This window comes from Lynx canadensis, chromosome B2, assembly GCF_007474595.2.
Source record: "Lynx canadensis isolate LIC74 chromosome B2, mLynCan4.pri.v2, whole genome shotgun sequence".
In the NCBI taxonomy this organism is placed as follows: Eukaryota; Metazoa; Chordata; class Mammalia; order Carnivora; family Felidae; genus Lynx; species Lynx canadensis.
Window position 1 is genome coordinate 140315267 of NC_044307.1, and position 27890 is coordinate 140343156.

The following is a 27890-nucleotide window of genomic DNA, read 5'->3' on the forward strand; positions in this document are numbered from 1 at the left end:
ACACACATTTTTAAAAATGGCAAATTCCTTTCCATTTTTTTTTCCTCCTTGTGTTACCATTAGGGCATGATATTGCTTTTTGTGAAACTGCCTGTTGAGGTAGTTTATATTATGTATGAATGTTGTTATTTCAGGATAGTATTGAAAGAGGGGCTTTGGATGTGGTGATAACTGAGAAGCTGCACCACAGTGCGTGCTTCAAAGCACGAGAAAGCATCGTTTAAAAATGGTTTCCATTCTCGTTGCCTCCTCTTTTAGTGTACTTCTAACGAATTCTTAGCCCACAAACCAGAAGCATGTTCCCTGATGGTAGGACTACCGCCATCAGTTTATCCAAAAGGTCCGATTGTAGCTCACAGGTGAAAACATTCTGGTTTCTTGTTTGGAGCCTCGGGGTTTGCGATCATCTTGCGGTTTTAGCTCAGTGTCTCAAATAGTGGCTCTTTCTAAGAACGCAGGTGGCATTCCCAGCCTTTGCCATGGGGGGTTCTGGATCATTCTTTCCCAGGGGCCAGTTGTCCGTCCTCTGGAGGCCGCTCCTGGCTACTGCGGGCAGTGTGCCTCGCCCGCCCTCCTCGCAGCCAGAAGCTGCCTGGTGGCTCTGCCACCTGGGTGGCTGTCCTGGGACTGGGAACAACTTCCTGTCTCTTCCCTTGCTCCGCCTGGTTGAGTAAGGAGGAGCGGGCAGCCAGCAAGACCAGGTTTATGAGACGGCCCTGCTCGGTGAACCAGACGTCCAGGCTGCCTGCTGAGCAAGCACAGCGAGAGTTCCTGAGCGGTAGCGGCAGACGGGAGACCGGCGGGGACACCGCCATGAGCCCGAGCCCTTCCCAGGCTTCCCAGTGGCATCCAGTCCCACGGACTTCCCACTCCACGTGCCTGCCGCATCAGCACCCGTATGGCCTGGCGCTTCCTGTGGCCATGGGGGAAATAAACGACGAAGACCGCGCTCCTGCCTATTAGCTGGGCTGCGTTGGATTTGAATTCACACTACCAGCTGTGTGGGCAAGGCAACCTTAACAGTAGTGTGTCCTGACGTTTCTGTTTTTAAGTTGATCCCCAGGATGATACTTGAACACAGTTTTGGCTCTGTAGTTGTAAAGGGCTTGGGATTCCCAGCTGCTTGGCTGACAGTGGTACCAGCAGGGTCTCTGCTGCCACACAGGACAGGAAGACACTGGGTTATTAGATGTCTCCCACCTGGACCCTTACGTTTCCTTGCTTGGCCATAGGGAACGGGAGGGCGGGGATGGTCGGTCACCTTCCAGGAGAGCCTGCCTCGTGTGTCGTCACTCTTGAGATATGCTTGTTTTTGGAGGAGGGAGATGTCTGAGGCTGGTCTCACGCACGGCACTTGGCGTAGTACCCGGTACCCAGGGGGTGTGCAGAGCTCAGCAGCCATCCGATGAGGGAGGACCTGAATGGAACGAGCAGGTCCAAACGTATGGCCCGGCTGGTTGCAGCTCTGTCACGCACCCGCCGTGTCGAAGGCCCTGTCCGTCGTGTTGCATGTTAGATGTGTCACGTGGCCTGCCCTAACCCCAAATCGTTAATTTCCACGACGAATAAGATGAGAGAGATAGGGTGTATTTACCGGATACAAATAGAGATCTTGAATTTATGATTTTGCTATTTTTCATCATTTATAATCATCTTGGCCGCCCGAGATTTCCGGAGCAGGTCTGAACTTCCGAATTGGAGTGTGCTGAGCATGAGCGGGGCGGGAGGCACGTGCCTACTGTTTTAGGGGAAAAGTGCCCTAACACGTGTCCTGGCGAGTACAGCCACACCAGGAGGCTGTCCCGAGGTGAGAGGCCAGTTTTCCGCTTGGGACGGGAAGGATATATTTACTCACTTTGGCAGCTGGTGCTCAGGACGTGGGCGGACTATAAGTGGGCTACACGTAGGCACTTGGCACCTAGGACAGGATGTCAGTGCGGCGCCTGTTTAAAACAGCTTTGTAAGTAAGCATTCGCATTTTACTGGCCTGCACTTTTTTTGTTTTTTCTTTTTTGAAGAGCCCGGTCTGCTCTTCTCCCAAGGCTTACTTTGTTCTCATTTCTCCTCTCGAACACCAAGGGCACACTAGTTTTTATGGGGATACAGGTCTTGGCGAAACTTGAGGCTCCCCGAGCTGGGGTCCGAACGTGTGGGCCCTCCAGCTTGGTTTCCCCTGTGCCTTGTGTCCAGGACAGCATCGGTGCGTTGCCGGTGGGTAGGGACAGGAGTCGGTCACCGCAGAGACTCGATTTCTGCCCGGATACCATCCCGCCTCTGTGAAATTTGGGTGGTGTAACAGCTCTGAGGCTTCCCGTCTCACTCAGGAGCCGTCCGGAACTGCTTCCACCGCTCAGATCCCTGGGGCCAGCCTCAGTGGGAGTTGGTTCCCGAGATCCAGTCTGTCTGCGCTCGTGCCTCACGGAGGATCTAAGATGTACCCAATGGCTCTCTGAGGTTAAAGGGGACCAAGGGTGATAGGGGAGCCTCACCGATGCACAGCAAAGCCTTGTTTCCTGAGGTGGGCGGAGTTTTGACCTCAGAAAGGGTAGCCGGTGTTCTGTTCCCAGGTAACCGTTTTGCCTTTGTGAGAGGGGCAAAGCTTCAGGAGCGTTCAGCGTTTCAGTTCTGAAGTTTTGTGGATATGTTGAACAGATGACTCAGAATTCACTTGACACCCACTTTTGACACCAGCCGTGTCATTTTCCCCAGCATCCGTCTGTCTCCTCCAGGTTCCTTATGCCCGTGCCACGTCTGAGATCTTCGGGGGACTCGAGGTCTCCCTCATCTTTGTACCCCCAGCGCTTAGGACATACCTGCTACGTAGCAGGTGCTGTAGACCTCTTCGTCATGAATAAACGTCTTGATTTTGTCCTCATTCTTGTCCTTGATACAACTCTTTGGAGATGCTGACACTCCTTATTTATGAGGTAAAGGCAGCAGTAATGGCGACCCGATCCTCTTGCCTCGCTAAGGTGCTGTTACACTGTATGGCTTCTGTCACGTTGCTCCTTCTTAGTCTCCTTACGCTCCTCTGTTATTTCTGAATGAAGAGAGGTGTGTCCTCTGAGGGCCTCTTTTCCCCCACACGCTCTGATTGGCCTTACTGGGGTTCTCTCCTTGGTCTCCTTCATGCCTCGCTCTGCCCGTAGCTTCACTGCTGGCTACAACCTGACGACTCCAGACCCACATTCCCATGTGGACTTTCCTGGACGGCCGGACTCCTGACCGTCTCCCACTGGACGGCCCACATGCATCTCAGACTCAGAACTGCCCCAGCAAAGCTCGTGAGTTCTACTCCGACCCTTCCTGTTGCCCATCCATCCTGTCACCTGAGGCATAAAACCAGGTCCTGTGCTGTCTCCTTTCCAGATCTCCTTAGGTGAGACAGGCAGCAAAGAGGACCCCCGTGGGGTCTACCTGCTCAGATTTCTGTGTCTGCTTCTTTTCTTTGCTCTTCCTCTATTGAATACTGAGTTCATGTGGGTCTTTCTACCTCGTACCTGTAGTGTGGCTGTGACTTTCTGACTGTTTTTCTCCCAAAGGCTTGCCCTCTGTCAACCCCTCTGTCACAGGGCACCCTCCCCCCTTCTCCACTGCAGTCACGCTCAGCACATTTCCACACGGTGCTGGGCTCTTCCTGTGATTTGCCTTTACTCAGCTGCCTCCTGCTTCTGGAACCCTCTCTCCCCACTGCTCACTGGTCATGATCAGCCTTAAGGACAAATAGATACCTCCAAGATTGAAAGACTCTGCTTACGCAGAGTTCCCTTTGCTATTAAATCTTTCAGGGTCTTTTGCAGAATTAACTTCCTGACTGTCCCCACCGTGTGGACTTTTCTCATATCACGTGTAACGCATCACCTCCTCCAGGGCTGGAAGCTCACCTTAAGCATAGTGATCGCATCTCCTTCATTTTTGTATCCCTAGCACCTAGCACAGTGCCTGGGAAACAGGAAGTGCTCAAAAAGGGAATGTTGAACGGACGGATGAAAAGGTGCGTTTGTGCTAAATACACCAGGAACACTGGCTGTTTTTTGTGGTTCTTGTCGGTCGGTCTCCCTTAAACACAGATGCACACGGCAGCATAACGAGGCAGTGAGGGAGGAACTTTGGGCTCCTTTTGGCTCAGGGACCAATCTTCCCATGCAGTCCGCCTGCTGGTGCCTGGACTGCCTCTGCGGTTTGGTGTTAGGGGCCTGGAAGAAGCAAACCCGAGCATCCCCACCTGTCACTGCTGCCTGAAATTTTCCCAGGGATGTCTCCTGCATCTGTGATCAGCACTGCCTTCTCCAGGCTAACTGACTCCAAAAATAAGTGTGACTTGAACTATCTGCTGCTTTTCTGGGTAGGGTTGGGATTTTGGAAGAGGTAAAAGGAAGAAGAAATTAGAGCTCCAGAATTCTGTAGACCGTTCAGATGTGTTCTTTAGGTCTCCTCTTGTCTTAGAAGCAAGTGCCTGTGTACTGGCTGGTTATATCAGCATGGATCATGGACCAGCATTCCTATGCATGAGTTTCACCAATTTTCTAGGGCTCCCATAGCTTCTAAAGATCTCCTAGAGACGAGTGTCCTGGCTCCCATCATGCCGGATGGTTTCTTTGTCAACATCTATCTATGCCTGGTCAGGCTAGATCACCTCAGACAGGTTTAAGATCAGTGACCTCTTGTTGTAGCTGGGATCAGAAACCATCTGGCTTCACCTGTTTGAGGGGACAGTCTACCAAATACAAGAGTTAGAATAGAAACCTGTGTTCTATTTTGACAAAGACTAGTCTCTCTGTCCTTCTTAAATTTGTTAATTTGAGAGCCATTGGAAAGAATTGGGCTTGGCAGGTGTGTATGGCTGTAGGTTGGAAAAGTGCAAGCTCTCCTTACCTTTGATATTACTTCCTAATCATTACTCTGCAAGTTGACAAAGTTTTACTATTCCTTATGGGACTTTCAATTCAGGATAAAATTGATGTCAGAAAAAGAAGAATTAAGCTTTCAAATGAGCAAGTGTTGGGGTGTAATAAGAGTCTGTGATACTGTATCATTGGTTTCCCAAGATAATCCTGGTGATTTTGCCCTCACTTTGCCAAAAATAGGGAAGTACCAACAATGATCACTGGTGTTTGATTTTTGGTCCAAATGAATTCCTCAAGGTCAGGGCTTAGTGAAGTACTGTTTACACAGAAATAGAGTGACAAGGCATTTAAGTCACTGTTTTGTTTTTTTTTAATGTTTCTTTATTTTTGAGAGAGCATATTGGGGAGGGGCAGAGAGAGCAGGACAGGATCCGAAGCAGGCTCTGTGCTGACAGCATTGAGCCCGATGCACGGCTCGAACTCACGAACGGCAGGATCATGACCTGAACCGAAGTCGGACGCTCAACTGACAAGGTCACCCAGGTGCCCCTAAGTCACTGTTTTGATTGGTCATTGGTCACCTTTGACTGAAAGTGGCAGGAGATGTTGCTGCTTCGTTAGTGACAGCCCAGGTCCGTTTCAGAAGACCAGCTTGTGTCGTTAAGGCTCACGGCTGTGCGCTGCCCGCTAGGCTGTTGGTTGCTGTTTCCTTTCATCTCTTTGTTTATCTGAACCCTTACACCAGCCGTTATTATTCTCTGCAAAGGGCCAACTCACTTTTATGTGTGTTTTGTCACTTTCTATGCAGATTTCAGCAACGTCCCTGACATCACAACTGGCCTGAAAAGGAGTCAGACTGATGGTGCCCTGGCCCAGGTTCCCCACGGGGAGAAAACGGGGCAGACGTTCGGGGTAAGATGCTGTCCCAAATCTTAAAAGAGGGACCCGGCCGGCAAGGGTGAATTCCCACCTCCACCTGAGGTGGGGAAACAACATAGGGTTATCCGATCCCTAGGTCCACCACCTGAAACAAACATCTGTTTTTGCCTTAAGGGAAATAGTTTCCTTATTTAGTCGAAGTGAAGTACGTTAGGACAGACCAACAAAGGAAACCTAAGCTCAGGCTTTCTGAAAGTCATGTTTAATGAGTCTCATTTCTTTCCTACTTTTTTTTTTTTTTTTTTTTTTTTTGCCAAAGATAAATTATTTTTGTAATGTTGTCACTTTGTTGTGGTAAAATATATATATAAGCATAAACTTTTGTATTTTAACCATTTTTAATGTTTATTTTTGAGAGAGAGAGAGAGAGTGAATGGGAGAGGGGCAGAGAGAGAGGGAGACACAGAATCTCAAGCAGGCTCCAGGCTCTGAGCTGTCAGCATGGAGCCCGATGTGGGGCTTGAACCGATCAACTATGAGATCATGACCTGAGCTGAAGTTGGATGGATGCTTAACCAACTGGGCCACCCAGATACCCTTATTTTAACCATTTGTAAGTGCACACTGCAGTGGTGTTACTTACATAAGGTCACAATATGGGGCAGCCATTACCATTACCCATTTCAGAACTTTCGCATCAGGCCAAACAGAAACTCTGCACCCATTAGACCATAACTCCCATTCACAGCTTCCACACCCCCCACCGCCAACCCTGACCCCACGTTGCCTCTATTTCATTTCCTGCATCATTTGCCTGTTCTAAGTCCCTCGTATAAGTGTGACCATACATTATTTGTCCTTTTGTGTCTGGTTTATTTCACTTAGCATGTTTTCAAGTTCATCATGTTGTAACAGGTGTCAGAATTTCACTTCTTTTGAAGGCTGAATTATATTCCATTGTCGTAAATGCTGCATTTTGTGTATTTGTTCATCTGTTGGTAAACATGTGGCTTGTTTCCACTGTTTGACTCTTACGAATAATGCTGCAGTGAAGATTGGTATACAAATATCTGTCTGAATCCTTGTTTTCATTTCTTTTGGATATACATCTAGGAGTGGAATTGCTAGGTCATCTGGTCATTCTGTTTAGCCTTTTGAGGAACAGCCCACCTGTGTTCTTCAGGGCTGCACCATTTTCCGTGACACTGACGGGCACCATGCATGAGGGTTCTAATTTCTCTATATCCTCGCTGACACTTGTTATATTCCATGCCTTTCCTACATTTGTGTGTGTGTGTGTGTGAGAGAGAGAGCGAGCGCGCACGCGTGCGCGTGTGCACAGGGGAGGAGCAGAGGAAGAGGGAGAGACAGAACCTTAAGTAGGCTGTATGCTGAGGCTCAGTCTCACAACCCTGGGATCATGACCTGAGTAGAAATCAAGAGTCGGATGCTTAACCGGCCGAGCCACCCAGGCGCCCCTCCTACATTTTCAATTGTTCATAGACCTCCTTTCAGAAATGGTCTAATTGACATGATCTGTTTTAATACGTAGTCCAGTTTTAGTTGATTTTGACATAACCCTCTTTTCAAATTCTTGCTTTTGTCTTACATGTGAAATAAGAATGGAGCTATATAAGCTATGACAAGTATTAAAATAAAACGTACGGTCTGCTCAGTTAGACTAATACTGCTAGGGCCAATCCCTTTGGGGAGCGGCCATGTGGCACACCCTTTGGTGATGGTCACTGTGGAAAAGGGGATCGGGTTGGAGCCTGCCCGCTTCAGGTGATGGGCTCTCACCTCCCACCTCTTCTTCCTCTCACCCTCCTTGCACTGGGCCCCCATTCCTGATTCACCTCCTTTGAAGTCTCTCTTCTTTCTGATTCCTCCCATAAAACACTCAGGTGCCTGTTCTGGTCTGGCTGTGCCCCCAGGATGCAGTTTCTTCTACTAGCCTGAAATTGTCCACATTTTTAGTCTTAGGTCTCTGTTCTGCCTCTAGTGAGTTGTTTACTTTTGGGAACCCAAAATTATAGCTAAGTTATTATTTTTTTTAAGTAATGCCCCCCAGAGCACCAATTGGAAGTGTTTCGATTGCTTTGGCTAAAATTTGTAAATAAACAAACAGACACACACACACACACACACACACACACACACACACAAAACCCAAACATTTCTGAAACACTTTAGAAGCTAGGCTGTCTATTTAGGGTAAGTGTGCCTGAGGGGTGCTGGCACAGTGTGGCAGCTTGGGGGAAATCACTTAACACCACGAGGGATAATGATTTCCTCTCTGTTGCAGTCTACTTGAGTTCCATATTCAAGTTCTTAAGAAGGAAATTAAGTTCTTTCTTCGAATTTTATTTTAAGATTCCATAACATAAATACGCAAAAGTTACCCGCGTGGAGGCTATTCCCAACTCTGTCAGTTAACAACGCCGGTCACAGCTAAACAGAGCGTTTACCAAACGAACATCGGCACGTTAGGTAGAAATTTTAGGAAAAGGAGGAAAGCTGTGGTTCAGCTTGAAACTGGAGCTATCTGAGCTTGGTTGTCATTGCTAACGTGGTTAAAGGAGAAAGCGAAGAACGCAGAAGAAAACAATATCGAAAGAACATGATCGTGGGGAGCCTTACTGTCAATGGCTTTCAAGCCTGGAGTAACCATCATCTTTCCTTTGTCAGATCTGAAGCCCCTCTACCGGTCTGTAACGATGGATTTCAGTACATTTCTCAACAGTCCTAGTGAAATTCCTGGCAGTTCCTTAGTTCACACGTTCTTTGTCCCTCGGGTGACCATCAAAAGTAACCACTGTGATGTGTATTAGTGAAAAGAAAGTTTGGAATTTGAGAACTAAAAGACACCGTCTTCTGTATTCATATTTTCAGCCCCCTGGGAACATCAGGTTATGTCTGAAAGCAGTCTTTTTCTGTTTTCCAGTGGTGGTTTTAGAGTTCTGCGATGTGTGTCCACATATTGGGTGTGGATCTTTTGGGCGTGGCCCAGGCCTGTCCCACGGTGCCCACAGGAGGTGGTCGCTCTCCAGAGAGGAGACCAGTCTCTGTCTCCCTGGCTTCCCGCTCTGGCCCCTCGAGTCTTCTCAGGGGTCATTAACTTCTTTTCAGATTAGACCCTGGTTGAACCCGAGTTGTTTGGGATATTTTACTAATACTATTCTAGACCTTGAAATAAGGAATAATTTCCCTTGAAAAGCAAGTGCAGCCTGGCTTGATGAAGCACAGCTGTAAGTGGGGCTTTTGACAGCCCCACAATTTCTACAAATGGTTCATAATTGATTGCCTTCTTTCTCTTCAAGGGTGCCTATTACTGTCACAGCTCTTTGTGTGCCCTTGTCAACCTCTCCCGTGTGGGGGCTCCTTTCTCCCCCCTAGCATTGTTAGCAATTAGCCTGCACTATTGTAATAGTTTGGATTTTGAAAGGAATAAACAGTTTCTCTTTGGGTGAGGGGGTTGAGAGAGTTTCTGGGTTGTTCTGGGAGCTTGAGGTGTGTTAAGCAGTCCCTGCGGAAATACTGCCTGTGTTCCGTTTCCCTCTCTCTGAGCTGACTCTGAAACTGTGGTACTTTGCGGCTCCGGGGGCTCTGAGTGTGCCCTAACCCGGCGTCTGCCCAGAGCCGGCCGGCTGGGCACGGGGTGGGAATCTAGAAGGAGGGGGGTGAGCTTCCCCAGCCAGCAGCGCTGCCTCAGAGGAAGAGCTTGGTGGCGCTCGGACGTCCTTGCGAATGTGACTTGGAACAACAGTTTGGGAGGGGGAGAGCAGAGGGAGAGAACGTGCCTCTTCCTCATTGCCCAACGGCAGGCAGACCTTAGATGCAATCGCTTCTCCCAGAGGGAGCAGGTTTCTTTGAACTTTACCTTCCGATGCACAGCGTGTAAGTAAGCGAGGGCTTTGATCTCAGGGGGTGGATTCTGACCCAAGCGTGGGCTCGCTTGCATGCTTTCCTTTTTCTCTGTCTTGAAAGTTGATTTTGCTCTAACATGTCTATAGATTGGTAGGCGGATGAGCAGACATGCCTTTCTTTCCAGAAGGGATCCTGACTGTAATCTTGTAACACTCTGTACAGCTAAGGATGCGGAAATTTCTTTAGGGTTCTAGGGTTTCCGTGGCATCGTCGACTTTTCCCTTCTCGTTCCTATGTGGCAAGGGTTTTTCAGTGGATATCCGAAGTAGTTTTGTCCTTTTGAAACATGTCAGAAAGCCCGGAAATTCCACATATTTGCTCTGTAAAATCCGCCTGACAAGAGACAGGAATAATTTAAGGATGGTAAATAATTTGATGCTTTGTGAGATTTCCTTGGAGCAAAGCACACTGCTCGTATTGGACTTCACGCTGTAAAAGAAAATCCACAAAACTGAAACCATTTTCTGTGAGGTAAAGCGGAGTTTTGACTTTAGTTATTCCTGATTAAATATATTTTTTTTTCCCCAGCCTTTTAGAAGAATTTTATGTAATCACCTAGTGCAGCTTTGGAAGTGATTATTTTTGCAGTTTGTAGGCGTTGTGTTGATAGAACAGAGAGCATTTGGGAATCTGCAGATACACAGCGTGACGACTGTGTTGTCCTCTTTGCAATTTAATAATGCTCAAGGTCTATTGTGTCCTTTTATTTGTGCAAGGTGGGAAAAAAGGGACATGCACTAATGGTTAGGTTTCACAACGCAGCAGGAACATAATTTGCATTTAATATTTAAGGCCTGCTCACCCACTTAGCTTAACCTTTTGAGTTTTTTGCATGAATTCCTTTTCGGAGCTTGCCTATCTGAGAGGCTAACGGAAAAGGTTATTGGACAACACATGATTTGTTTTCTAGCACTCTCAAGTTGTACATCTTTCTTACTTTCCTTTGAGTCTCTTGCATTATTTCAAGAGATGTTTTAGTTAAAAAGTGAAATTAAAGTATAATTTATTTACAAGTTGTGGTCTTTCTACATGGTGGCTATTCAGTGGATTAGGATGATCATCACCTTTTTTAAAGAACTAAACGTACCTCTTTCTAAATGCACGTTACCTGACATAATCCCCGTGTGAACGAACAGAACGACAGCATCTGCCAAGCAAGCCCATCGTGCCCGAAAATGACTTGGGGTCTGATGGTCTCCAGTGGGGAGGCGATCATCTTGCACAGAGAATAAATCCAGGCAGGCAGTGGTGCCAGACCCGATGGTTGGAAACCTGACTCTACATTCCGGTCCACCAGGCCGTGCCGCTGCATGACCCGGGGCAAGGGACCCAACCGTTCTCTGCCTCTGTGTCCTCACTTGTGGACAAAAATAACAATGCCACCAGCCCTGTGTTGTTGAGTGGATTCTGCACCATCACGGGCACACGTGTGAGAGATTGTTAGGCTAAGGGGTCCTTCCTGCCGTGTCTCAGGCACGTACGGGGTTCGGAATGCTCTCTCATTCTGTGCGCCTAACACGCCACTTGCCCATCTCAGCTGCTACCCGGACTTCCCGAAGCGAGTGTCGGGTGGTCAAATCCCGTTGAGCTGTGCTAGGAGATAGAAAAGAATTGGAAACGAAGGGCTTGGCAGCTGGGTCCTCTTAGCTGTCTGTCACTTGCACAAAGACGAAGCCCGCCCACCTCTGAGCTGGTGTTTCTTACTCAGAGTGCTAGGCTTCAAATGATTAAACAAAATAGTATATGTTAGGTCTGCCTTTCTCTTCAGCGGGAGTGGGCCGTGAATACCGCGAGGCTAAGTGAAGCCCGAGGCATGGCCCGTCCAGGAGGTCTTACACACTTGGGCCTTTTGGAGGAGGGGTGTCTCTTCAGGGCATAGAGAGGTGCCAAGGGTACAGGCTAAAAAGGGTCAAGTTGAGCTGAGTTTTCTGCCCAGCTCTCAAACACACTGTTCTGCGTTTCTGACACCATACATCCATTTGGTGGGGACTTGGTGGCAACTTGGTGGATTTGTTGGAAGCAACTATGCTTAGTTTTCTTGGGAGTCTAAAAGGCCATTTGATCTCTCTAGCACCCATTGGCTTTTTTTTGTTGACTGTCTTTCTAGCTCCAGGGTATTAGCACCCTGCTCTTGGTCTGTTCTGATCATTAGGGCTGATACGTCATGAAGATGCCAACTCTTTCCCTGGGTGTGGCGGGAAGGGACATCCCTGCCACATGAAACACACAAGAGCCCTGTCGTCTTTGTTGCCAGGGATCACTTATGTGCCCTATTCAGCCGTTAGAGACGTCACCCTCAGTGTTGGATGCGAGAGAGAGAGAGGGGCGAGAGGGAGAGAGGGAGAGAGGGAGAGGAAGAAAGGAAGAAAGAAATCCAGTCCCAGCTCAGGGTGCAGGGAGGCTGACAGTGGGAGGCCGGCAGCCGGAAGTGGGGTGGCATCGAGAACCAGAAGTGAACTCTCTGACCCAGTGGCTTCATGGCAGGCAGTTGGGGCCGGGAGAGCTCGTCCAGGGGGTCACAGGAAAAACAGTGGGGTCAACAAGTAGGCAGTGGGGAGAAATCTTGCTGGTGTTGACTTCTCTCCACTCTCAGCCACAAGCTGCCACGCTGCCATCATGGCCGGGGGGAGGCGGTGGGTGGGTCCTAAAGGGGTTTGTGCTGGGCCAGTGTGTCGCTGGGCACCAGCCAGCAAACTGGGAAGTGGGAAGGCGGCCGTTGCCATTGGCAGAGCTGTGGGCTCACTGGAGCCAACAACATGGTGGCGTCCAATGAGCACTCGGCTGTCTGGGCCTTTGCCGGGGAGACTCTGGAAGCTCAGGGGCCAAGGCTGCCTGTCGGGTGAGGCTTGGCCGGGGTGTGGGGGCCACAGGGAGCCATACTGGCGTGCCCTATGTTGGCCTGGAGTACGTTCGTTCAGGCAGCAGGCCGTGGGGAACCCAGGAAGCTGGTCTGGAAGCCAGGCTGTAGGATGTTAGCTCTCTCTGGGGGTTGGCCTGGGGCTGGCCACGCCCCTCTTGCTCTTCCGTCCCGCATCTGTGCTGTGGGCACAACGGCACCTGACTCCAGTGAGGCTGTTTAGTCCCCGTCTTCCCCTTCCCTTCTCGTTAATGTGACTGGTTTCACTTCCAGGCTCTTCCTTCCTTCCTCTTCCTGTTTACCACCTCCCACCCCCAGCCCTTTCCTTCCTGCCTCTCTCTGGCCCCTGCTTCCTCATTCTCCTCCAGACTTCACCTTTCGTCCCGGTCTCATGGGAGCGAGAAAGCGTTGTCCCGGGGAGTCACCCTGGGAGTCGCACAGGGAGGGAGGAAGAAGGAGGAAGTTGCTAGGAGGCCGTGCCCACGCCGCAGTGAGAATCAGCCCCAGTGCTGAAGCGATAATTACACCCCTTCCTCGCGCTGCCGGGTCCGCGACTCAGGAAGGTGCCTCGAGACTCCCCAGAGCCGCAGGCCCCCTCGTGGGCTTGCGTGCTCCAGACATGACCCTGGCTCGCCACGCTGGTTTCTGGTGCAGACCTCTCCCTGCCCTTCCTCTCCTTAAACAGCGGGGGCTGGGAGTTTGCCCCCATCCTCTCCGAGAGGAGACCGTAAGGGGGTGTGTTCGACCTTCCCGAGGCAAGCAAAGGCCCGCGTCCAAAGAGCAGCCAGCCTGCTCCCTGTATCTTGGGTGGCGGAAAGGGACCCGCAGCCGTGCTCCTGGGGACCTCCCCTTGGGCCTGGCCTGCCAGGACTGCGGTGGGTGGCAGGCTCCCGGTGGCCCATGGTGGTTGCAGAGCGGGTCATACGCTCTTGGACATGGTCACGGAGGACAGGCTGTCCCGTTCCTTTGCCTTCATCCTCTGCCTCCATGGTGTTCAGCCGTCCGTTTCTCCATCTTTTCTTTCCAGGCTTCCTGGATTGGAGACAGAATAATTTCAGAATAATCTCCCCCCTTTCTAAGTTTGTTTATTTGTTTTGAGAGAGAGAGTGAGCAAGCACGCAGGGCAGGGGCAGAGAGAGAGAGGGAGAGAGAGAATCCCCAGCAGGCTCCACATTGTCAGCACAGACCCTGACGCAGGGCTCAAACCCACGAACTGTGAGATCATGACCTGGGCCAAAATCAGGAATCAGACGCTTGACTGCTGAGCCACCCAGGCGCCCTTTATCCCCCATTTTGGAGGAGAAGAAAGCAGGGAGTCCGAGCAGAGAGTCTCAGGCCAGACCCTACTTTCAGTCAATGCCGTTTGCAGACTCCGGCATGTTCTCAGGGGAGGCCCTCTGGACTAGGCTGGTCTCAGAAGAAGAGCACGTGGGATTGGCCCCAGGTCCCACGTGGCAATCCTTCTTCCTTGGAGAGGTCATCAGACTTCTTACATCTGTGCACTGGCGGGTAGGTCTCCCGGCTGTGGAGGCCCATCCTGGCTCTGTCTGTCTTTCTGCCTCAGCACCTGATCTGAAGCAGTCTTTTGCTTGATACAGCCTTTTCTCCTCATCAACCCAGAGAGATGCTTAAAAGAAAACTAGATTCTGGAAGAACCCAGTTAGAATTAACACTGGTTAATTATATTGTCCTTTTCGCAGTTACTCAAGTTAAAGCCTGTACGATGTCTGGAGGTTTAAAGTAACGGAAAGTAACGTTGAGGATGGTTAGGGGCTTTATTCCCACGTCCACTCTACGTTTTTCCTCTCTTAACCTGGTTGAGAAAAATTACTTGGGGCGGATCATTGAGCAGCTGACAAAAGTGATGGACCCTCAGGAAATCGCTCATGTCCTGGAGAAGCCACCCGTGTGCACTTCTGGGGAGTTCGCTCATCTTACGACTCTCGTCCACAGATTTCCCCCCTTAGGACTCTGTGGGCTCTAGGTTCATGATTCTGACTTTGGTGAGCCTCTGAGTAATCTAGCTTCTGTCCTGACTCAACATCATTAACATTACAGACTTAATTATCAGGTAGTTACAGAATGAAAAGCACTGTGTTTCTTTAGTCAAGTGGCATTTTGAACTCTGTCTTTATCTTCAGGTCTGGTTGGTGAGGTAGGCTTGGCAATATTAATGCCTCGTTATCTCTGTGCTGAGAGACCTTGAGGAACATTACATAATAACAGCCCCACCCCAGGTGCAAAAACTGTGAGGCTGAGACCAAGGAGGGTATTGAATGTGCTGGTTAGACATCCCTACAGTGGTGAATACCAATCGCAACATTATGTGCTGGTGTTCTAACATTTCAGGAGTTCGTTTTTTTGTAATTAGTGAAAAAATGTGATTGTTTTTGTGTGGGGGGAGGCATAAATTGAGATCTTGACCCCCAACCCAACATTTTGTGGAACTCGTTTTAATAAAAAATCAACAGCTGTTTGTGAGAACAGAGGGGTGGTTACATGCCTAGTTCAGGGCATGATCAGACAGCAGAGGATCCCGTGGTTTCCCCAAGGGCACCGAAGGAACTTCACCTTGACCCCATCACGTCAGCCAGCCTGCGAAGGCATGCTGCTCACCGCTTTCCTTGTCTTTGGAAGGAATAAGAGCCACAGTTACCTAATTTTGGCTGCCCATTCTTGGGGCACCACGAGGCTCACCTGTCTTACCTTCAGTATTTACCAAGAATGGGGGTGGCATAACGTCACCTACTTGTTTCATCATCTGTTGGGATCTCCTCCAGAAAGGCATTCCCACATGTCAGTCATTGGTGAGAGGCCTGAGACGTCCTGTTATGCCTTCGTTACGTGTCTTGTGTGTGAGACGCTGTAGTCCGGTGAGGACCTCGCTTGTGCTGCACGAACGCAAATGTGTCTGAGTCTCTGTGCTTTCTTTTCGCGCCTTTGTTACTCACAGCAGATTCTCACCTTTTGATAATGTCCCAGCCCCACACGGTAGCTGCTTTTGCTTGTTGGAAAAGTTCTGAGAAGTTGTGAGTCATTTTGCAATTTCCTCTGCAGTGTCAGCTCAGAGATGGTTTAGTCCCACTTGTGGTAGGGGCGAGGCGCTGAGGCGGGGGGAGAGGTTTTGGGGGACCCTGCTGGGAACACTTCACCCCCTCAAATACCGGCCTCTAACTGCCCAGAGGAAAGCTTGGATTATTCATTTCGCAGATCAGTCTCCTGCTATTCTTGATAATAACACGAAGGACCAGGCAACAAAAAATACATTCCTCACTAATGTGGGAGACAGGAGAAAACCGAAGGCGTGGTTTTCAAGGCGCCCCCGACCTGTCTTTTGTCCTCTCCATTCTTCTGTTTGTTGTCACGCCGCCTTCTCCCTTTTTTGTTTATTCAGCCTCCAATGAATGCATCCCTCCTCCTCCATGACTCACCTTCCTTCATACTGATTTTTTTTTTTTTTTTTTTTTTTTGCTGCCATCTAAGTTCTCTTGTGTTTTCAGAACACAGATGTCAGATGAGGAAGCTCTTAGATGTGCAGTAGCTTAGAAGGTCCTGGCCTGGCATTTGCAGCGGCTGGGGTTCCAGCGCCAACCGCTCGGAAACCACAAGCGTGGTGTCACTCGAGTCCTGCCGCCTTGCTACCTCGAGTTGGGTTTGGGATTTTCTAGAATCCAGTACCTTCACGGTTCATTCCGCTCTGACACAAGGGATGGTCCGATGAGAAGACTGGCATCGGCCTGCTGTTCCAGGCACCAGGGTGGGACAGGCTGTCCGCGCTCACCTCTGAGTTGCCTGGCGAGATCTTGAACACATGATTTTATGGATTAGTTTCCAAAATGGAGAGATGATTATCAAACCAGTAATCTCAGGTGAGATTTAAAATCAATTTTCTATGTCTGAGGCTTTAAAAAAAAAAAAAGGTTTCAGTTTATATTCTGTCACGGTCACGTTATCTCTGGCATCTTCTGGTTTTGCTTGGGCTCCCGCCTGTCCGTGTACGTTTCCTTAGGCCATCAGCTTGGCGTCTCGCCCAGGGGGACAGGGCTCTGGTTACTTAGGATTGATTGACTTGCGTCTTCTAGAAGTTTGATCAAATTGCAGAACTGTCAGGGCACCTGGTGGCTCAGTTGGTTGGGCTCAGGTCACGATCTTGCAGTTTGTGGGTTCAAGCCCCGTGTCCGGGTCTGTGCTGACAGCTCGGAGCCTGGAGCCTGCTTCGGATTCTGTGTCTCCCTCTCTCTGTCCCTCCCCTGCTCACACTCTGGCTTGCACACATTCCCTTCTTCCCTCCCCCCCCCCCCCCTCAGAGATAGACATTAAAAAAAATTAAAATTTGCCAAACTGTTTATCAAAAATAATTGTTCTAGTTTGAATTTTATTACCTCATTTCTATAATTTATTCGGTGTTCGATTTTAGAGATTGGTTGATGGTAAGGTCTCAGATAAATGTGTGTGAGGCAGACAGTGTTCCATATGAGATGATTCATTTGAGGCCCTGTCAATAAGATACAATCCAGAGTAATGTGACAGACTTGATTATAAGACTGCTTATTACATCTAGCAAAAAAAAGGGGGGGGGGTGGCAAGTGGGTTGTGTCTGTGCTCAGGGCACGTAGCATTTGGCAATATCCATGCCTGAGAAAGGTGATCAGCGTATTAACAGGTAATTTACCTTTTATATTTTTACGATTTTTCTTCCAAAAGCTACACTTGTTTTAGAAACCAGATTCCAAGTATTATTTTCAGCCAAGTATTAGAACTGAAAATCCAGGCCTTCGTAAGCACAAAAGGGATTTATGTGGTGGGTTTCAGGTAAGTCATGATGCCTGGACCCTCCCTCCCTACCCCCCACACCATTCTTCATAAGTGACTAAGGGTCATCCTTGACCCATGCAACCTGCTGAAATAGCAGTCGGTAGAGGTCAGTGTCGCTGTTAAAGGGTCACAAAGGCACCAGCCGCTGGAGCGCGTGACAAGAGCTGGCTGCTTTCCTCCTGAAGCTATGGTGGGGGTCGTGCGATGCCACTCAGTCCAGGCAGCTGCCTGGTTTGCTGTGCAGTAAGAGATCGTAGTTGGTGAAGTTTTAGTGCACCAGAAAGCTTTTTAAGAATTCACAGTTTGTATCGAATTCTCGCAGGCAGTAGCCCCCTTCGTTCTGCCAAGCCAGCGCACATACTCCCTTCTGCCTGTCTCAGAAAGAGAGAATGTTCCAGGGCAGCAGCAAGCATGCTGGCTGTTTGGTGCGCCCTTCACTCAGTCGCTGAGTGTTCTTGCTGTCGCCTGTCGTGGACTCTGTCCCCACGGCCAAGGCTATCCCAGACAGCATATTTGCAGTTTACATGTGGAGAGCGGGGTATCTCAGAGATGAGATTCACGAGAAGGATCTCATCTGTTGCTGTGCCAAGGTGGGATAGAAAGTCGATGTTCGTGTCCTCATTTGCTATTGCTGGGCCAGGCGGGAAGTGGAGCGGCCCTGGGACCCGAGTGCTTCGGCCTCCCTCACTTGCTGGTGGGTGGGCTTTCGGGAAGTTGCCTCCCCCCCGAATCCCTATATCCTCATTTGTTAAAAAGAACAAGACTGTATCTTCTGTGATAGTTTCGAGGAGGCGAAATTAACGAGGAGCCATGCGTGAGAGAGAGTTTTGTAAATTGCAAGGGGTGCTAAGTAAAAGAGCGTTAGGGGGACTACTTACCGTCGTCTCTGTTCGCCTGTGTTGCCGTGAAGCCCCCTGCAACCCCTCCCCCCACCCCCCCCCACACCCTTGTGGACACGGGACTCTGAAAGTAGGCAGACCCGAGGCTAATGGTCCAAAAGAAGATAGAGCAAGCCAACCAGATGATACAACTTGGGGATGCAACCCGAAGGCGGTCCGGAAGCTAAGGTGCTCAAGGAATGTGCCGGAGTGGGTGCAACCACGTTACAGTTTTCTGAGCCCCTTAGAACCGCTCGCACAGCTGAGGGCCTGGTCGGCAGCTAGGAACCAGGTGCTACCCTACTTCTTCTTCTAGGTTAGGCAACCAGGAACCCACGTAGATGACAACCGGAAAGAAAATAACTTTTTTAGGGAACCCCAGAAGAGGGGAGAGGCCTCAGCTGGGGGACAGTCTGGTCTTAGGTTGCTGGGCAAGAACTGTCCCCGGCAAAGCCAGACACCAGCCTAAACCGTCAACCCCGAATGTGTGCGATGTCCCTCTCTCAGGATTCAGCTGCATCGTCCTCTTTCATTTATCATGTAGACTTGACTTGCCTGGAAAATTGGCAGCTGACGAATTTATCAAAGCTTTAGTTGGTCAAGACTGTGATTACAATTGGCGTTTATACTGATGCATTTTTTTTTTCCTTCCAATCCAGTGATAGAGAAAAAAAATCTCTACTCGGGAAATCCTCAGAATCTGTAACACTTAAAGACCTTTCCTGCAAAAACTGCTTCAATAATATATTATCAGTTGCCAAGAATAAAGTCAGAGACCTAGCTCTCGAATGGAAATGTTGTGTTTGGGAAAACAGGCAGGAAACACAGAAACCGACTAGAATGTTCGGTGAAGACCTTAACCGCTGAAGGAAGAGTTAGGGTAAATACACAAGTTTAAACTAATTTATGTGATTGCCAGAATGAAAGTAGGCTGTGACAGAATACTGAAGGAAGAGACTAGAAGTGGAACCGAGCCAGAAATCAGTACTTCTGGGTGGGAATGTGGGTGAGGGCAGTATTGGTAGGAAACAAGTCCTCGTTAAGTATGTATTTTCCAAAAAAAAAAAAAAAAAAAAAAAAAAAAAAAATTGCCGAAAGGCCTTGGTTTAGAGACTTCTTTAACCAGATAAACATATTTAGAAATAATGGTAAATGATACAGTCACAGAAAGAATTTAAATTCAGGTCCAAATGCCCCAAGTCACAGGAAAGGCAAACAGGAAAACCTCTCAGCCATCGAAAAGCAACACAAAATGAAGCAAAAACCAGTAAGAGAATTTGAGTCCTTTCTCAGAGCCCTGCACCTGAGCCAGGCGACCATGCAGGTGTTTTGTTGTGTTTTGGAACACAGTTGAAAGCATAGGACGTAAGAGGGTTTATGTTGCATGTGAATTAAGATGCCACGTAGTCTGTTCAAAAAGAACATCGAAGTCATTTTTTAAATTTATACTTGACTCACTAAAATTTTTCAGAATAGTTTTATAAGGTATGTTGAGTTTCAATTAAGGCCGATTTCAGAAGAATCTTTTGATCTGGGTGCATCTCTCTATATCAGGCGTTGGCAAACTGTCCCGGTGAAGGGTCAGATAGTAAATACTTGAGGCATTTCAGGGTAGAAGCAGCCATAGATGATGGACAGGTGAATGAACGTGGCTGAGTGCTAATAAAACTTGATCTACAGCAGTGGGTGGAGGGCTAGGTTGGCCCAATGGCCTTAGTTTGCTGACCTTTGTTCTGATGATCCATCCACCCTTCCTTCACCTGTCTGTTTGGAATGGGGTCATTGAAGTCTCTTTTATTTTTTAAATAAAATAAAAAAAATAAATTTTAATTAAATTTAATTAAAACTTTTTAAGAAAATTTTTTTAACGTTTATTTTTGAGAGAGAGACAGAGACAGAATGTGAGGAGGCATGGGGTAGAGAGAGAGAGAGAGAGAGAGAGAGAGAGACACAGAATCTGAAGCAGGCTCCAGGCTCTGAGCTGTCAGCACAGAGCCCGACGTGGGGCTTGAACTCAACGAACCGCGAGATCATGACATGAGCCGAAGTCAAGACACCCAACTGACTGAGCCACCCAGGCGCCCCCACCGGCTCCGTATTTTTGCATTCAGAAGTCAAGAAGTCCTGGCCCACATGCATCTGTCTTGATGAGCAGGTTTAACCGTACATCGGACATAAGCCATAGCTTGCTTTCTGGGTGAAAAATGGGAAAGCGAAAACGCAGTGCCCGGCACAGGATATATTAGATCGGATGAGCCGTTCTGTGTAAACTGCTTATGGGTGATATTGACACGCCCTGGAGTTTATGTGAAGCGGGTGCCCGGTGGTGTAGGGGTGCTGCCCTAGCCCTTGAGACGTCCTTGGCAGAGACCGCACATCGTACTCGTTCCTGAATTCTGACCAAGCTCCCGTTAAATGAGGAAACGGAGCAGAAGGCGGCAGTGTCTCTGAGGCAGGGCTCTGTCCCCTGGAAGCCACTGCCTGGGAGCCCCAGTCTCTCTGCGGGCTCTGCCCTCACGAGTGCCGCCCGTCCTGGGATGTTTGCGCAAACTTGGCTTCTCCTCCACCAGCTGTGGAAGCTGCAGGCCCTGCCGGGCCGTCTGTGTGGCCCTGTTTGGTTTCCCGGAGCCCTTCCGTAGGTGGGAAATGCTGTGTGTCCCCTGCCTCCCTCTTTCCGCCTCCGTGATCCTCACGCCTCTCTCTGCCCTTCCCCCGACTCCTTCTCCTCCTCCTCCTCCTCCTCCTCCTCCTCCTCCTCCTCCTCCTCGGGAAGGTCCAGGTTTTCATGTTGGGGGGTCAGGGCTGCACCCTCAGCACCTAGAGCAGAGCGTGTCTGGCGGAGGCTCCACAAGACAGTGCTGCCGTTGTGAAGTGTGGTTTTTGTGGCCCGCCCTTCAGGGGATTCAGAGGACATGTATTCTTCTGTACTCCTGACAATAGCAAAACTTGGCCAGTTCAACTCCCTGTGCAGATGTTCGCTTTTGTTGAGCCCTGGCCTTTATCGATCCCTCGTACTGTGCTAAGTATTTTTACGCTTTACCTCATTGGTCACCAGGACCTATGACACGTGATCCCTGCTTTCCAGGTGAGTACCCTGAGTCCGGGGGGGGGATCAGTCACGGCCACACAGCTGGGAGCCGCCCTGGCCGGGGTTGCATCTCCAGAGCCTGTGTGCTTAAGCCTCCAGTCTTGGGCAGAGTAACTGTTCTGGAAATCTTGGTCCAGCGTGTGCTCTGAGGCCCTTGGCCTGCACTTTGCCCGTACAGCAGGGTGATGCAAAGGGGCACGGGGGTGATGGGCTGCCCCGCGGGGGTGCACGCTCCCCAGTCTTCAGTGCCACCATGACCGCTACCTTGCCATCCCCCGTAAGGTGGCAGGGATTGCCCGCCCCTGAGGTCCAGCCCCCTGCCTGGCCGTGACCGTCTGGCCACGCTGTACTGGCCTGCAGTTGCTGGTGCGCTCCGTGCTTCCTCTGGCCCCAAACTTGGTGTAGTTCAGAGAACTTGTTTGTCCGTGAGCGCGTGGGGTCAGGGTTCGCTCCGACCCGGGCAGGTATCTGTTCTGTCTCTGCAGGACCTACTCTTTGGGCACCAGTCATCGCGCATTGCTCGCTCAGAGGGCGCCCAGCCAGCCTTGGGGCACTGCGAGCGGAGTGATTGTGTCGTCTGTTCATCACCGTGTCCATAGAAACAGAACCCTCCGAGCCTTTGCAACTGCAGATCAGTTTTTTAAAGTGACAGGAAAGGAGTCCATTCATTAAAAATACTTAAAAAATTAAACCACTGTAAAAGGGAAAATTGAAATGAGCCAAAGGATAAAAATATCTTGGTTAACACTGCATTTGTGATATATATCATTCCATTTTTAGAAAATCTATGCACGTATGTTCGTAGTAATCTCCATGAGGAGCTACTTTCCAAAATGCAGGCCTGCTTTCTGCCCTTTGCACTAAATCGTGGCCACCTGCAGTCAGCAGGCACTCGTCTGTCCCGTCACTGGTGATCGTCGTGTGCTACCTCGGTACATTTCTGTGCCCTCGTTTATTAGGTTCATCTTTACCTTTCCGTGTAAGGTAAGGGCTCTCCTGTGACATAAGCTCACGTTGAATTTTACAGTTTACGTTCCTTCTGCCTTTGGAAAGAGAACACTGTGGTCTAGAAAACAGAGTGTGAGTGATTCCTCATCCTTTTTGTACCATTTTGATAAATCTAAAAACCTCAGGCTGTTTTTTTCTAGAGGTTTGTTTTTTTTTTTTTTTTTTTTTTTTAACATCTGAGAGAAAGTGTGAGTGAGAGCACACGCGCATGAGCGACGGAGGGGCAGAGAGAGAGGGAGACACAGAGCCTGAAGCAGGCCCCAGGCTCTGAGCTGTCTGCACAGAGCCTGTCACGGGACTCGAACTCACGACCCGTGAGGTCATGACCTGAGCCGAAGTCAGAAGTCGGATGCTTAACGGACTGAGCCACCCAGGTGCCCCTAGAGTTTTCTGTTTAAGGATTGTATCACTAAGAAGAGAGGCCCCCCCATATGGAAATTTGATCACCTTGAATGCATCTTAGCTCCCACCCCATAGTCTGACCTGGCCGTGAGGGGGCGCTGGAGGGTGTCTGCGGCTGTTCCTGCGGGCCTTGGGCTCACCCTTGCTCCCTGTGGGGTGAAGCCCGTCTCAGCCAGTTCGCCTTCCGGGGAAGCCATTTATCCCTTTGCTTCTGGAGTCCCGCTGCCGAGACCATTTGGGGGTGTTATTAGATCTTTCTGTAAGTTAGGGACCTTAACAAAGTGCAGAGTAAATTGAGAAGAAGTCCTTTGTACAATTTTTAGCTATTCCTTTTTTTTTTTTTTTTTTTTAAACTAAGGGGAACTTTTCTGACAACTAATTAGCTAGGATGTGACAGCCGACACCATAGTTGCACTCGGATCACTGAGTCGTGCAGACCCGGTGAAGCTTCCAGAAGGACGAGCGGGAGGTTTTCCGTGCACAGCATGAGAACACACACCATGCTGACCACACCTTCCCAGGGCGAGGCTATCCTTGATAACTGGCCATTTGCCCAGAGTCTGAAGCTTGTCTTTTTATTTTTTCCAACATTCTTTTTGAAGGGCAATAGAAGTAGCAGGAACCTAATTCTTCTGCTTAGTATGCTGGCATAGAGAAACCCTGTGCCCGTCATCCAGACCGGATCCGGTCCACGGCGATGGCTGGGTCTCAGCTGTTCTGTGCGGTGCAGGGAGAGGACGCGGTGGCAGCTAGGGATCTGCCAGACCCACCACGTGTCGTCACAGGACCAGTTAGACAGCACGAGGGATCTTTCCTTTGAGGTCTGCGTGCTGCTAAGTCCGTTACAGATCTTCCCCCCAAGGTAATGTCCCTTATGCTCCTTAACCGGGGATGGAAAGTGCACACTGCAAATGTGGTCACTTGCCTTTAATATTTCTCTGTGAAATATTACTCCAAATTATACAGCACTTTTCAGCCCTTTTTCTTAGGCTGAAAGTGTTTGGGGGCCCGAGTAGTACAACTAGGTGCCTGTGACGAACCAGTCTGCAGTCCTGGCAGTCCCTGCGTGAGGGGTCTTGGCCGTGGATGGAGCCAGGAGAGCCCAGGCCAAGCGTGGCCCCTGCCGCGTGCAGGCCTCCTGATTGCTCATGGAGTAGCTGCGAAATCGCCCTCATCGTTCCCAAACAGTTCTGGACGCTGCGCTGTGCTTATCCCACTGTGATTTTTTTCCTTTCAAGATCCAAATCCTAGGGTGAAATTGAAAAGCCTCAGGGAGCCACGTCTCCACATAAGAGCAAAGTAAACATCAAAGTGTCACGCCCGGGGGATCAGATTTTATTCATCCAAAGCCGGGAGGAAGCCGGCCCGACACCTTTCTGCCGAAAAAGTACTGCACTGTGTCCGGGTTGGAAGGTCATCGCAGGACCGCTTTGAGAAGGAGGCGCTCCGGGGAGCATCTGGGGGGTGGGGCGTGATCCCCCTTGTTCTGCGGCCGCTCCTGAGAGAATGGGGCTCCCGGAAGAATGACCCATTGCAGCCCTAGTATAGGGAAGCAGAGGGTCTCTTATCCATACATTTAAAACAGCAGACCCAAACCTAACAAAACAAAACCCCAAAACTGTTCAGATCTCTTTTGTCCCCCGATTTTATTGAGATATAATTGAGAAACTGTATCTTCAAAGGATACAGCTTGATGATTTGCTATACATAAACATTGTGAAATAATTACCACAGTCAAGTTTGTTTTCTGTTTGTTTGGGATGTGTGTGTGTGTGTCCCCAGGACGCTTAGGCGCTTCATGCCAGAGTCCTCCGTGAGATGGTCTTCATCTGTAAATAAGATCAAATTGTTTTCTTTTTTATTTAAAAAAAATTTTTTTTCAACGTTTATTTATTTTTGGGACAGAGAGAGACAGAGCATGAACGGGGGAGGGGCAGAGAGAGAGGGAGACACAGAATCGGAAACAGGCTCCAGGCTCCGAGCCATCAGCCCAGAGCCCGACGCGGGGCTCGAACTCACGGACCGCGAGATCGTGACCTGGCTGATGTCGGACGCTTCACCGACTGCGCCACCCAGGCGCCCCGAGATCAAATCGTTTTCAAGCAGGGATTAGCCTTAGTGTAAGCTCAGGTCCCGAAAAAAATTTCGTTCTGGTCAGCATCCCTGCTTTTCCATACAGCATAGTTTCAGGGAAAACTCCATTTAAGTTTTGAAAGGAATTCACAGAGAGAATACTTATTTCGTGTTCTCCTTTCAAAAAGGAGGTCCACACCGAACCCAAGTTGCTCAGCGCGGATCCCGCAAACTGGAAAATCCTAATCTGAGCTGTGCCTCCGAAGGCGGGGTGTTCGTGACCCTGTACGGGCACACATTGTCGGGCCCTGCCTGGTGAACGCCTGTCGTTTTTAAAGCAGCGTTCCCAGGGTGGAGTTGGGACGGTGGTACAGAGAAGCCTTCTAAAAGATGTGGCTGTCGTGTGTGGAAACGACGCTGCTTCTCCGAGCAGAGGTGGCCCCCAGGGGCCGGTGGCCGCATCCCAAGCGCACCAGGAGTGTGTTTGGATGCTGTCGGGGCCAGGACGCCGTGACCACATGGGCAGGGGCAGAGGGGCACATCTGCTTTGCCTCCTGCTCTGCCAGATCCCCGGGAGGGGTGGGCACCCTGCAGAGCTAGATGGGGTGGCCCTGCGCCGTCAGGGTCTCGCCCACACCTCCGCGCCCCTCGTTTATACAGTGTCCGTCACGGAGAGGATTAAATGCCAGCAGATTCTGGAGAACACCCGCCGCCCGGGTCTACCTGGCGAATAGCAGGTGCTCAGCAAATGTGAGTGCCCTTTACTCCGTGACCCAGATGGCAATCTGAGGGGTTACCAGATGGGTTAGGGATCTAGGGAAGTTGCTCAGAAATGAGCGTCGCCGGGACTGTGCCGAGGACTGGGGGCGGAGCCAGGAAAGAACCCTGGGCCTCTGAATGTTGCCTGTGCTTTTCGCCACTGTCACCGTTTTGGGTGTGAAAACAGCCCATCCAAAGTAGTCCCCGTTCCTAGAACTTGCTCACCAGATACACTCCAAATTCTACCGTTAACCGTTCAATGCTGATGCCTGTCCCTACGAATAGAGGCACGGAAACGTAACCAGATACAATGTAAAAACACCGTTGGTGTCCATCTTCTTTCTGTTCCAGTTCCTGCCTCCTGAGCCCAAGTGATCCCCCCGCCCCGTCCCCACACCCCCACCCCCACCCCCACCCCCTAGCCTGAGACGGTGGTGAAAGTGCTGTGCGTGAGGAAGGGGACTTTGTAAGCGCTCCAGCATTTCGTTGATGGTACCTTAAGATGTTCACTTGCTCTCAGAATCTCCACCAACACTCACTTTTCCAAGTTCATCTTCCCAGAAGCGTTCTTAAAGCGGATTCTGATTTTCTGAAATGGCAAGGATACTTTATTTTTAAAACCTCGTTATTTTAACACTGCATCGTTAGGTGTGATTCTGACATCCCAGCAACGTGAAGCTGTAAGCTCACCAGCTGCCATTAACTTATGGTGCGTTTTGTCAGATTTTATGCGGTGTATGTGAACTTAATATAGACTCCATAGCCCTGGAAGCTGTGACTTGTCAGAATTGCAAAATTACATTGTCTGGGCTTGCGGCGCAAATAGCAGTAGCAGAGATTTCAAATGAGTGAGTTTTGGGAGTCTCCGTATCATTATCATCTGGGGTTGTTTAGCCCAGTTCGTCGAGGGCCTGACCCGGACGGAATACCAGGGTCATGGGTGTGATTCTGGCTACTTCCTCGGTCTCAGGAGCTCAGTCTATAAATTTTTTTATATGGCTGTCCTTCACTCCAGACCCTGGGGACAGCGTGTCAGGCTGAAGGCAGCACTGCCCCCAGGAAGCCCAGTTGGAGATTGCTCGCGATTCTGATAGGCAGACCAGTAGTTCTCACGCGGCTCACATGTTAGCCACACTTGGGAAGCTTTTAGAAAATACTCCGGCGCCTGGGTGGCTCAGTCGGTTAAGTGGCCGACTTCGGCTCAGGCCATGGTCTCCCGGTTCATGGGTTCGAGCCCCGCGTCAGGCTCTCTGCCGACGGCTCAGAGCCTGGAGCTTTTCAGATTCTGTGTCTCCCTCTCTCTCTGCCTCTGCCTCACTCGTGCTCTCTTTCTCAAAAATAAACAAACATTAACATTTAAAAAAAAATCAAGACAATACTCCTACAAGGGGCTTCACGTGTGGATTGTGAACCAGTTGATCTAGCCATGGGTGTTTCTTAAAGCTCCCGAAACGAAGCTCATGCGTGGCCAGGGTTGAGGTGCCCTGGAAAGGGGGTGCACACAACTTGGAGTGGTTTCCTTGTACTTCCTAGGGCTCCTTAATGATGCTCACATCCCGGAAGAGAGAAAAGCCGCCTTTTGGCTACAGTGTTCTATTTGGCTTTTACTATCTGTCATTTGGCTTTTAGGGCATGGCTGAACAGTGCTGGAATCTCTTCAGCAATGAATTGTAAGATTTGGTTGTTTTAAACATGAAATGAGGCGTTTTGATAAATCAAGATGCATTTCTTTTAATGTTTATTTATTTTTGAGACAGAGCATGAGCAGGGTAGGGGCAGAGAGAGAGGGAGACACGGAGTCAGAAGCAGGCTCCAGGCTGAGCTCTGAGCACAGAGCGTGACGCGGGGCTCGAACTCACGAACTGTGAGATCATGACCTGAGCCGAAGTTGGCTGTTTAACTGACTGAGCCACCAGGCGCCCCTCAAGATGCAATTTTTTAAATGTTTATATTTGAGAGGGAGAGACAGAGAGAGCGCGTGAGCATGAGCCGGGGAGGAGGCAGAGAGAGAGGGAGACAGAATCTGAAGCAGGCTCCGGGCTCTGAGCTGTCAGCACAGAGCCCGACGCGGGGCTCGAACTCACCATGGGCTCTTTGGAAGCCCAGTACCGGCTGTGTGGTTGATTGAACTTTGGCACCAAGATTTACATGAAAATAAAAGAGAAATGATTCTGTTTAAAGGGCCCGGCAGACGGGGCGCCTGGGTGGCGCAGTCGGTTAAGCGTCCGACTTCAGCCAGGTCACGATCTCGCGGTCCGTGAGTTCGAGCCCCGCGTCGGGCTCTGGGCTGATGGCTCGGAGCCTGGAGCCTGTTTCCGATTCTGTGTCTCCCTCTCTCTCTCTGCCCCTCCCCCGTT

General features: G+C 49.9%; 1 protein-coding gene across 6 annotated transcripts in view; it reads left to right on the forward strand.

Annotated features, from left to right (window-relative positions):
- Window positions 1–27890, forward strand: part of TIAM2 (TIAM Rac1 associated GEF 2) — a 136146-nt gene that overhangs the window by 90388 nt on the left and 17868 nt on the right. For 5 of the 6 annotated variants that reach the window (XM_030316644.1, XM_030316645.1, XM_030316647.1 and 2 more), the window contains one exon: window positions 5656–5759. In XM_030316644.1, the coding sequence (XP_030172504.1) occupies window positions 5656–5759 (104 nt within the window). Of the gene's footprint in view, window positions 1–5655; window positions 5760–16059; window positions 16380–27890 lie in introns of those variants that run through there. The other variant, XM_030316649.1, reaches the window with a different exon arrangement.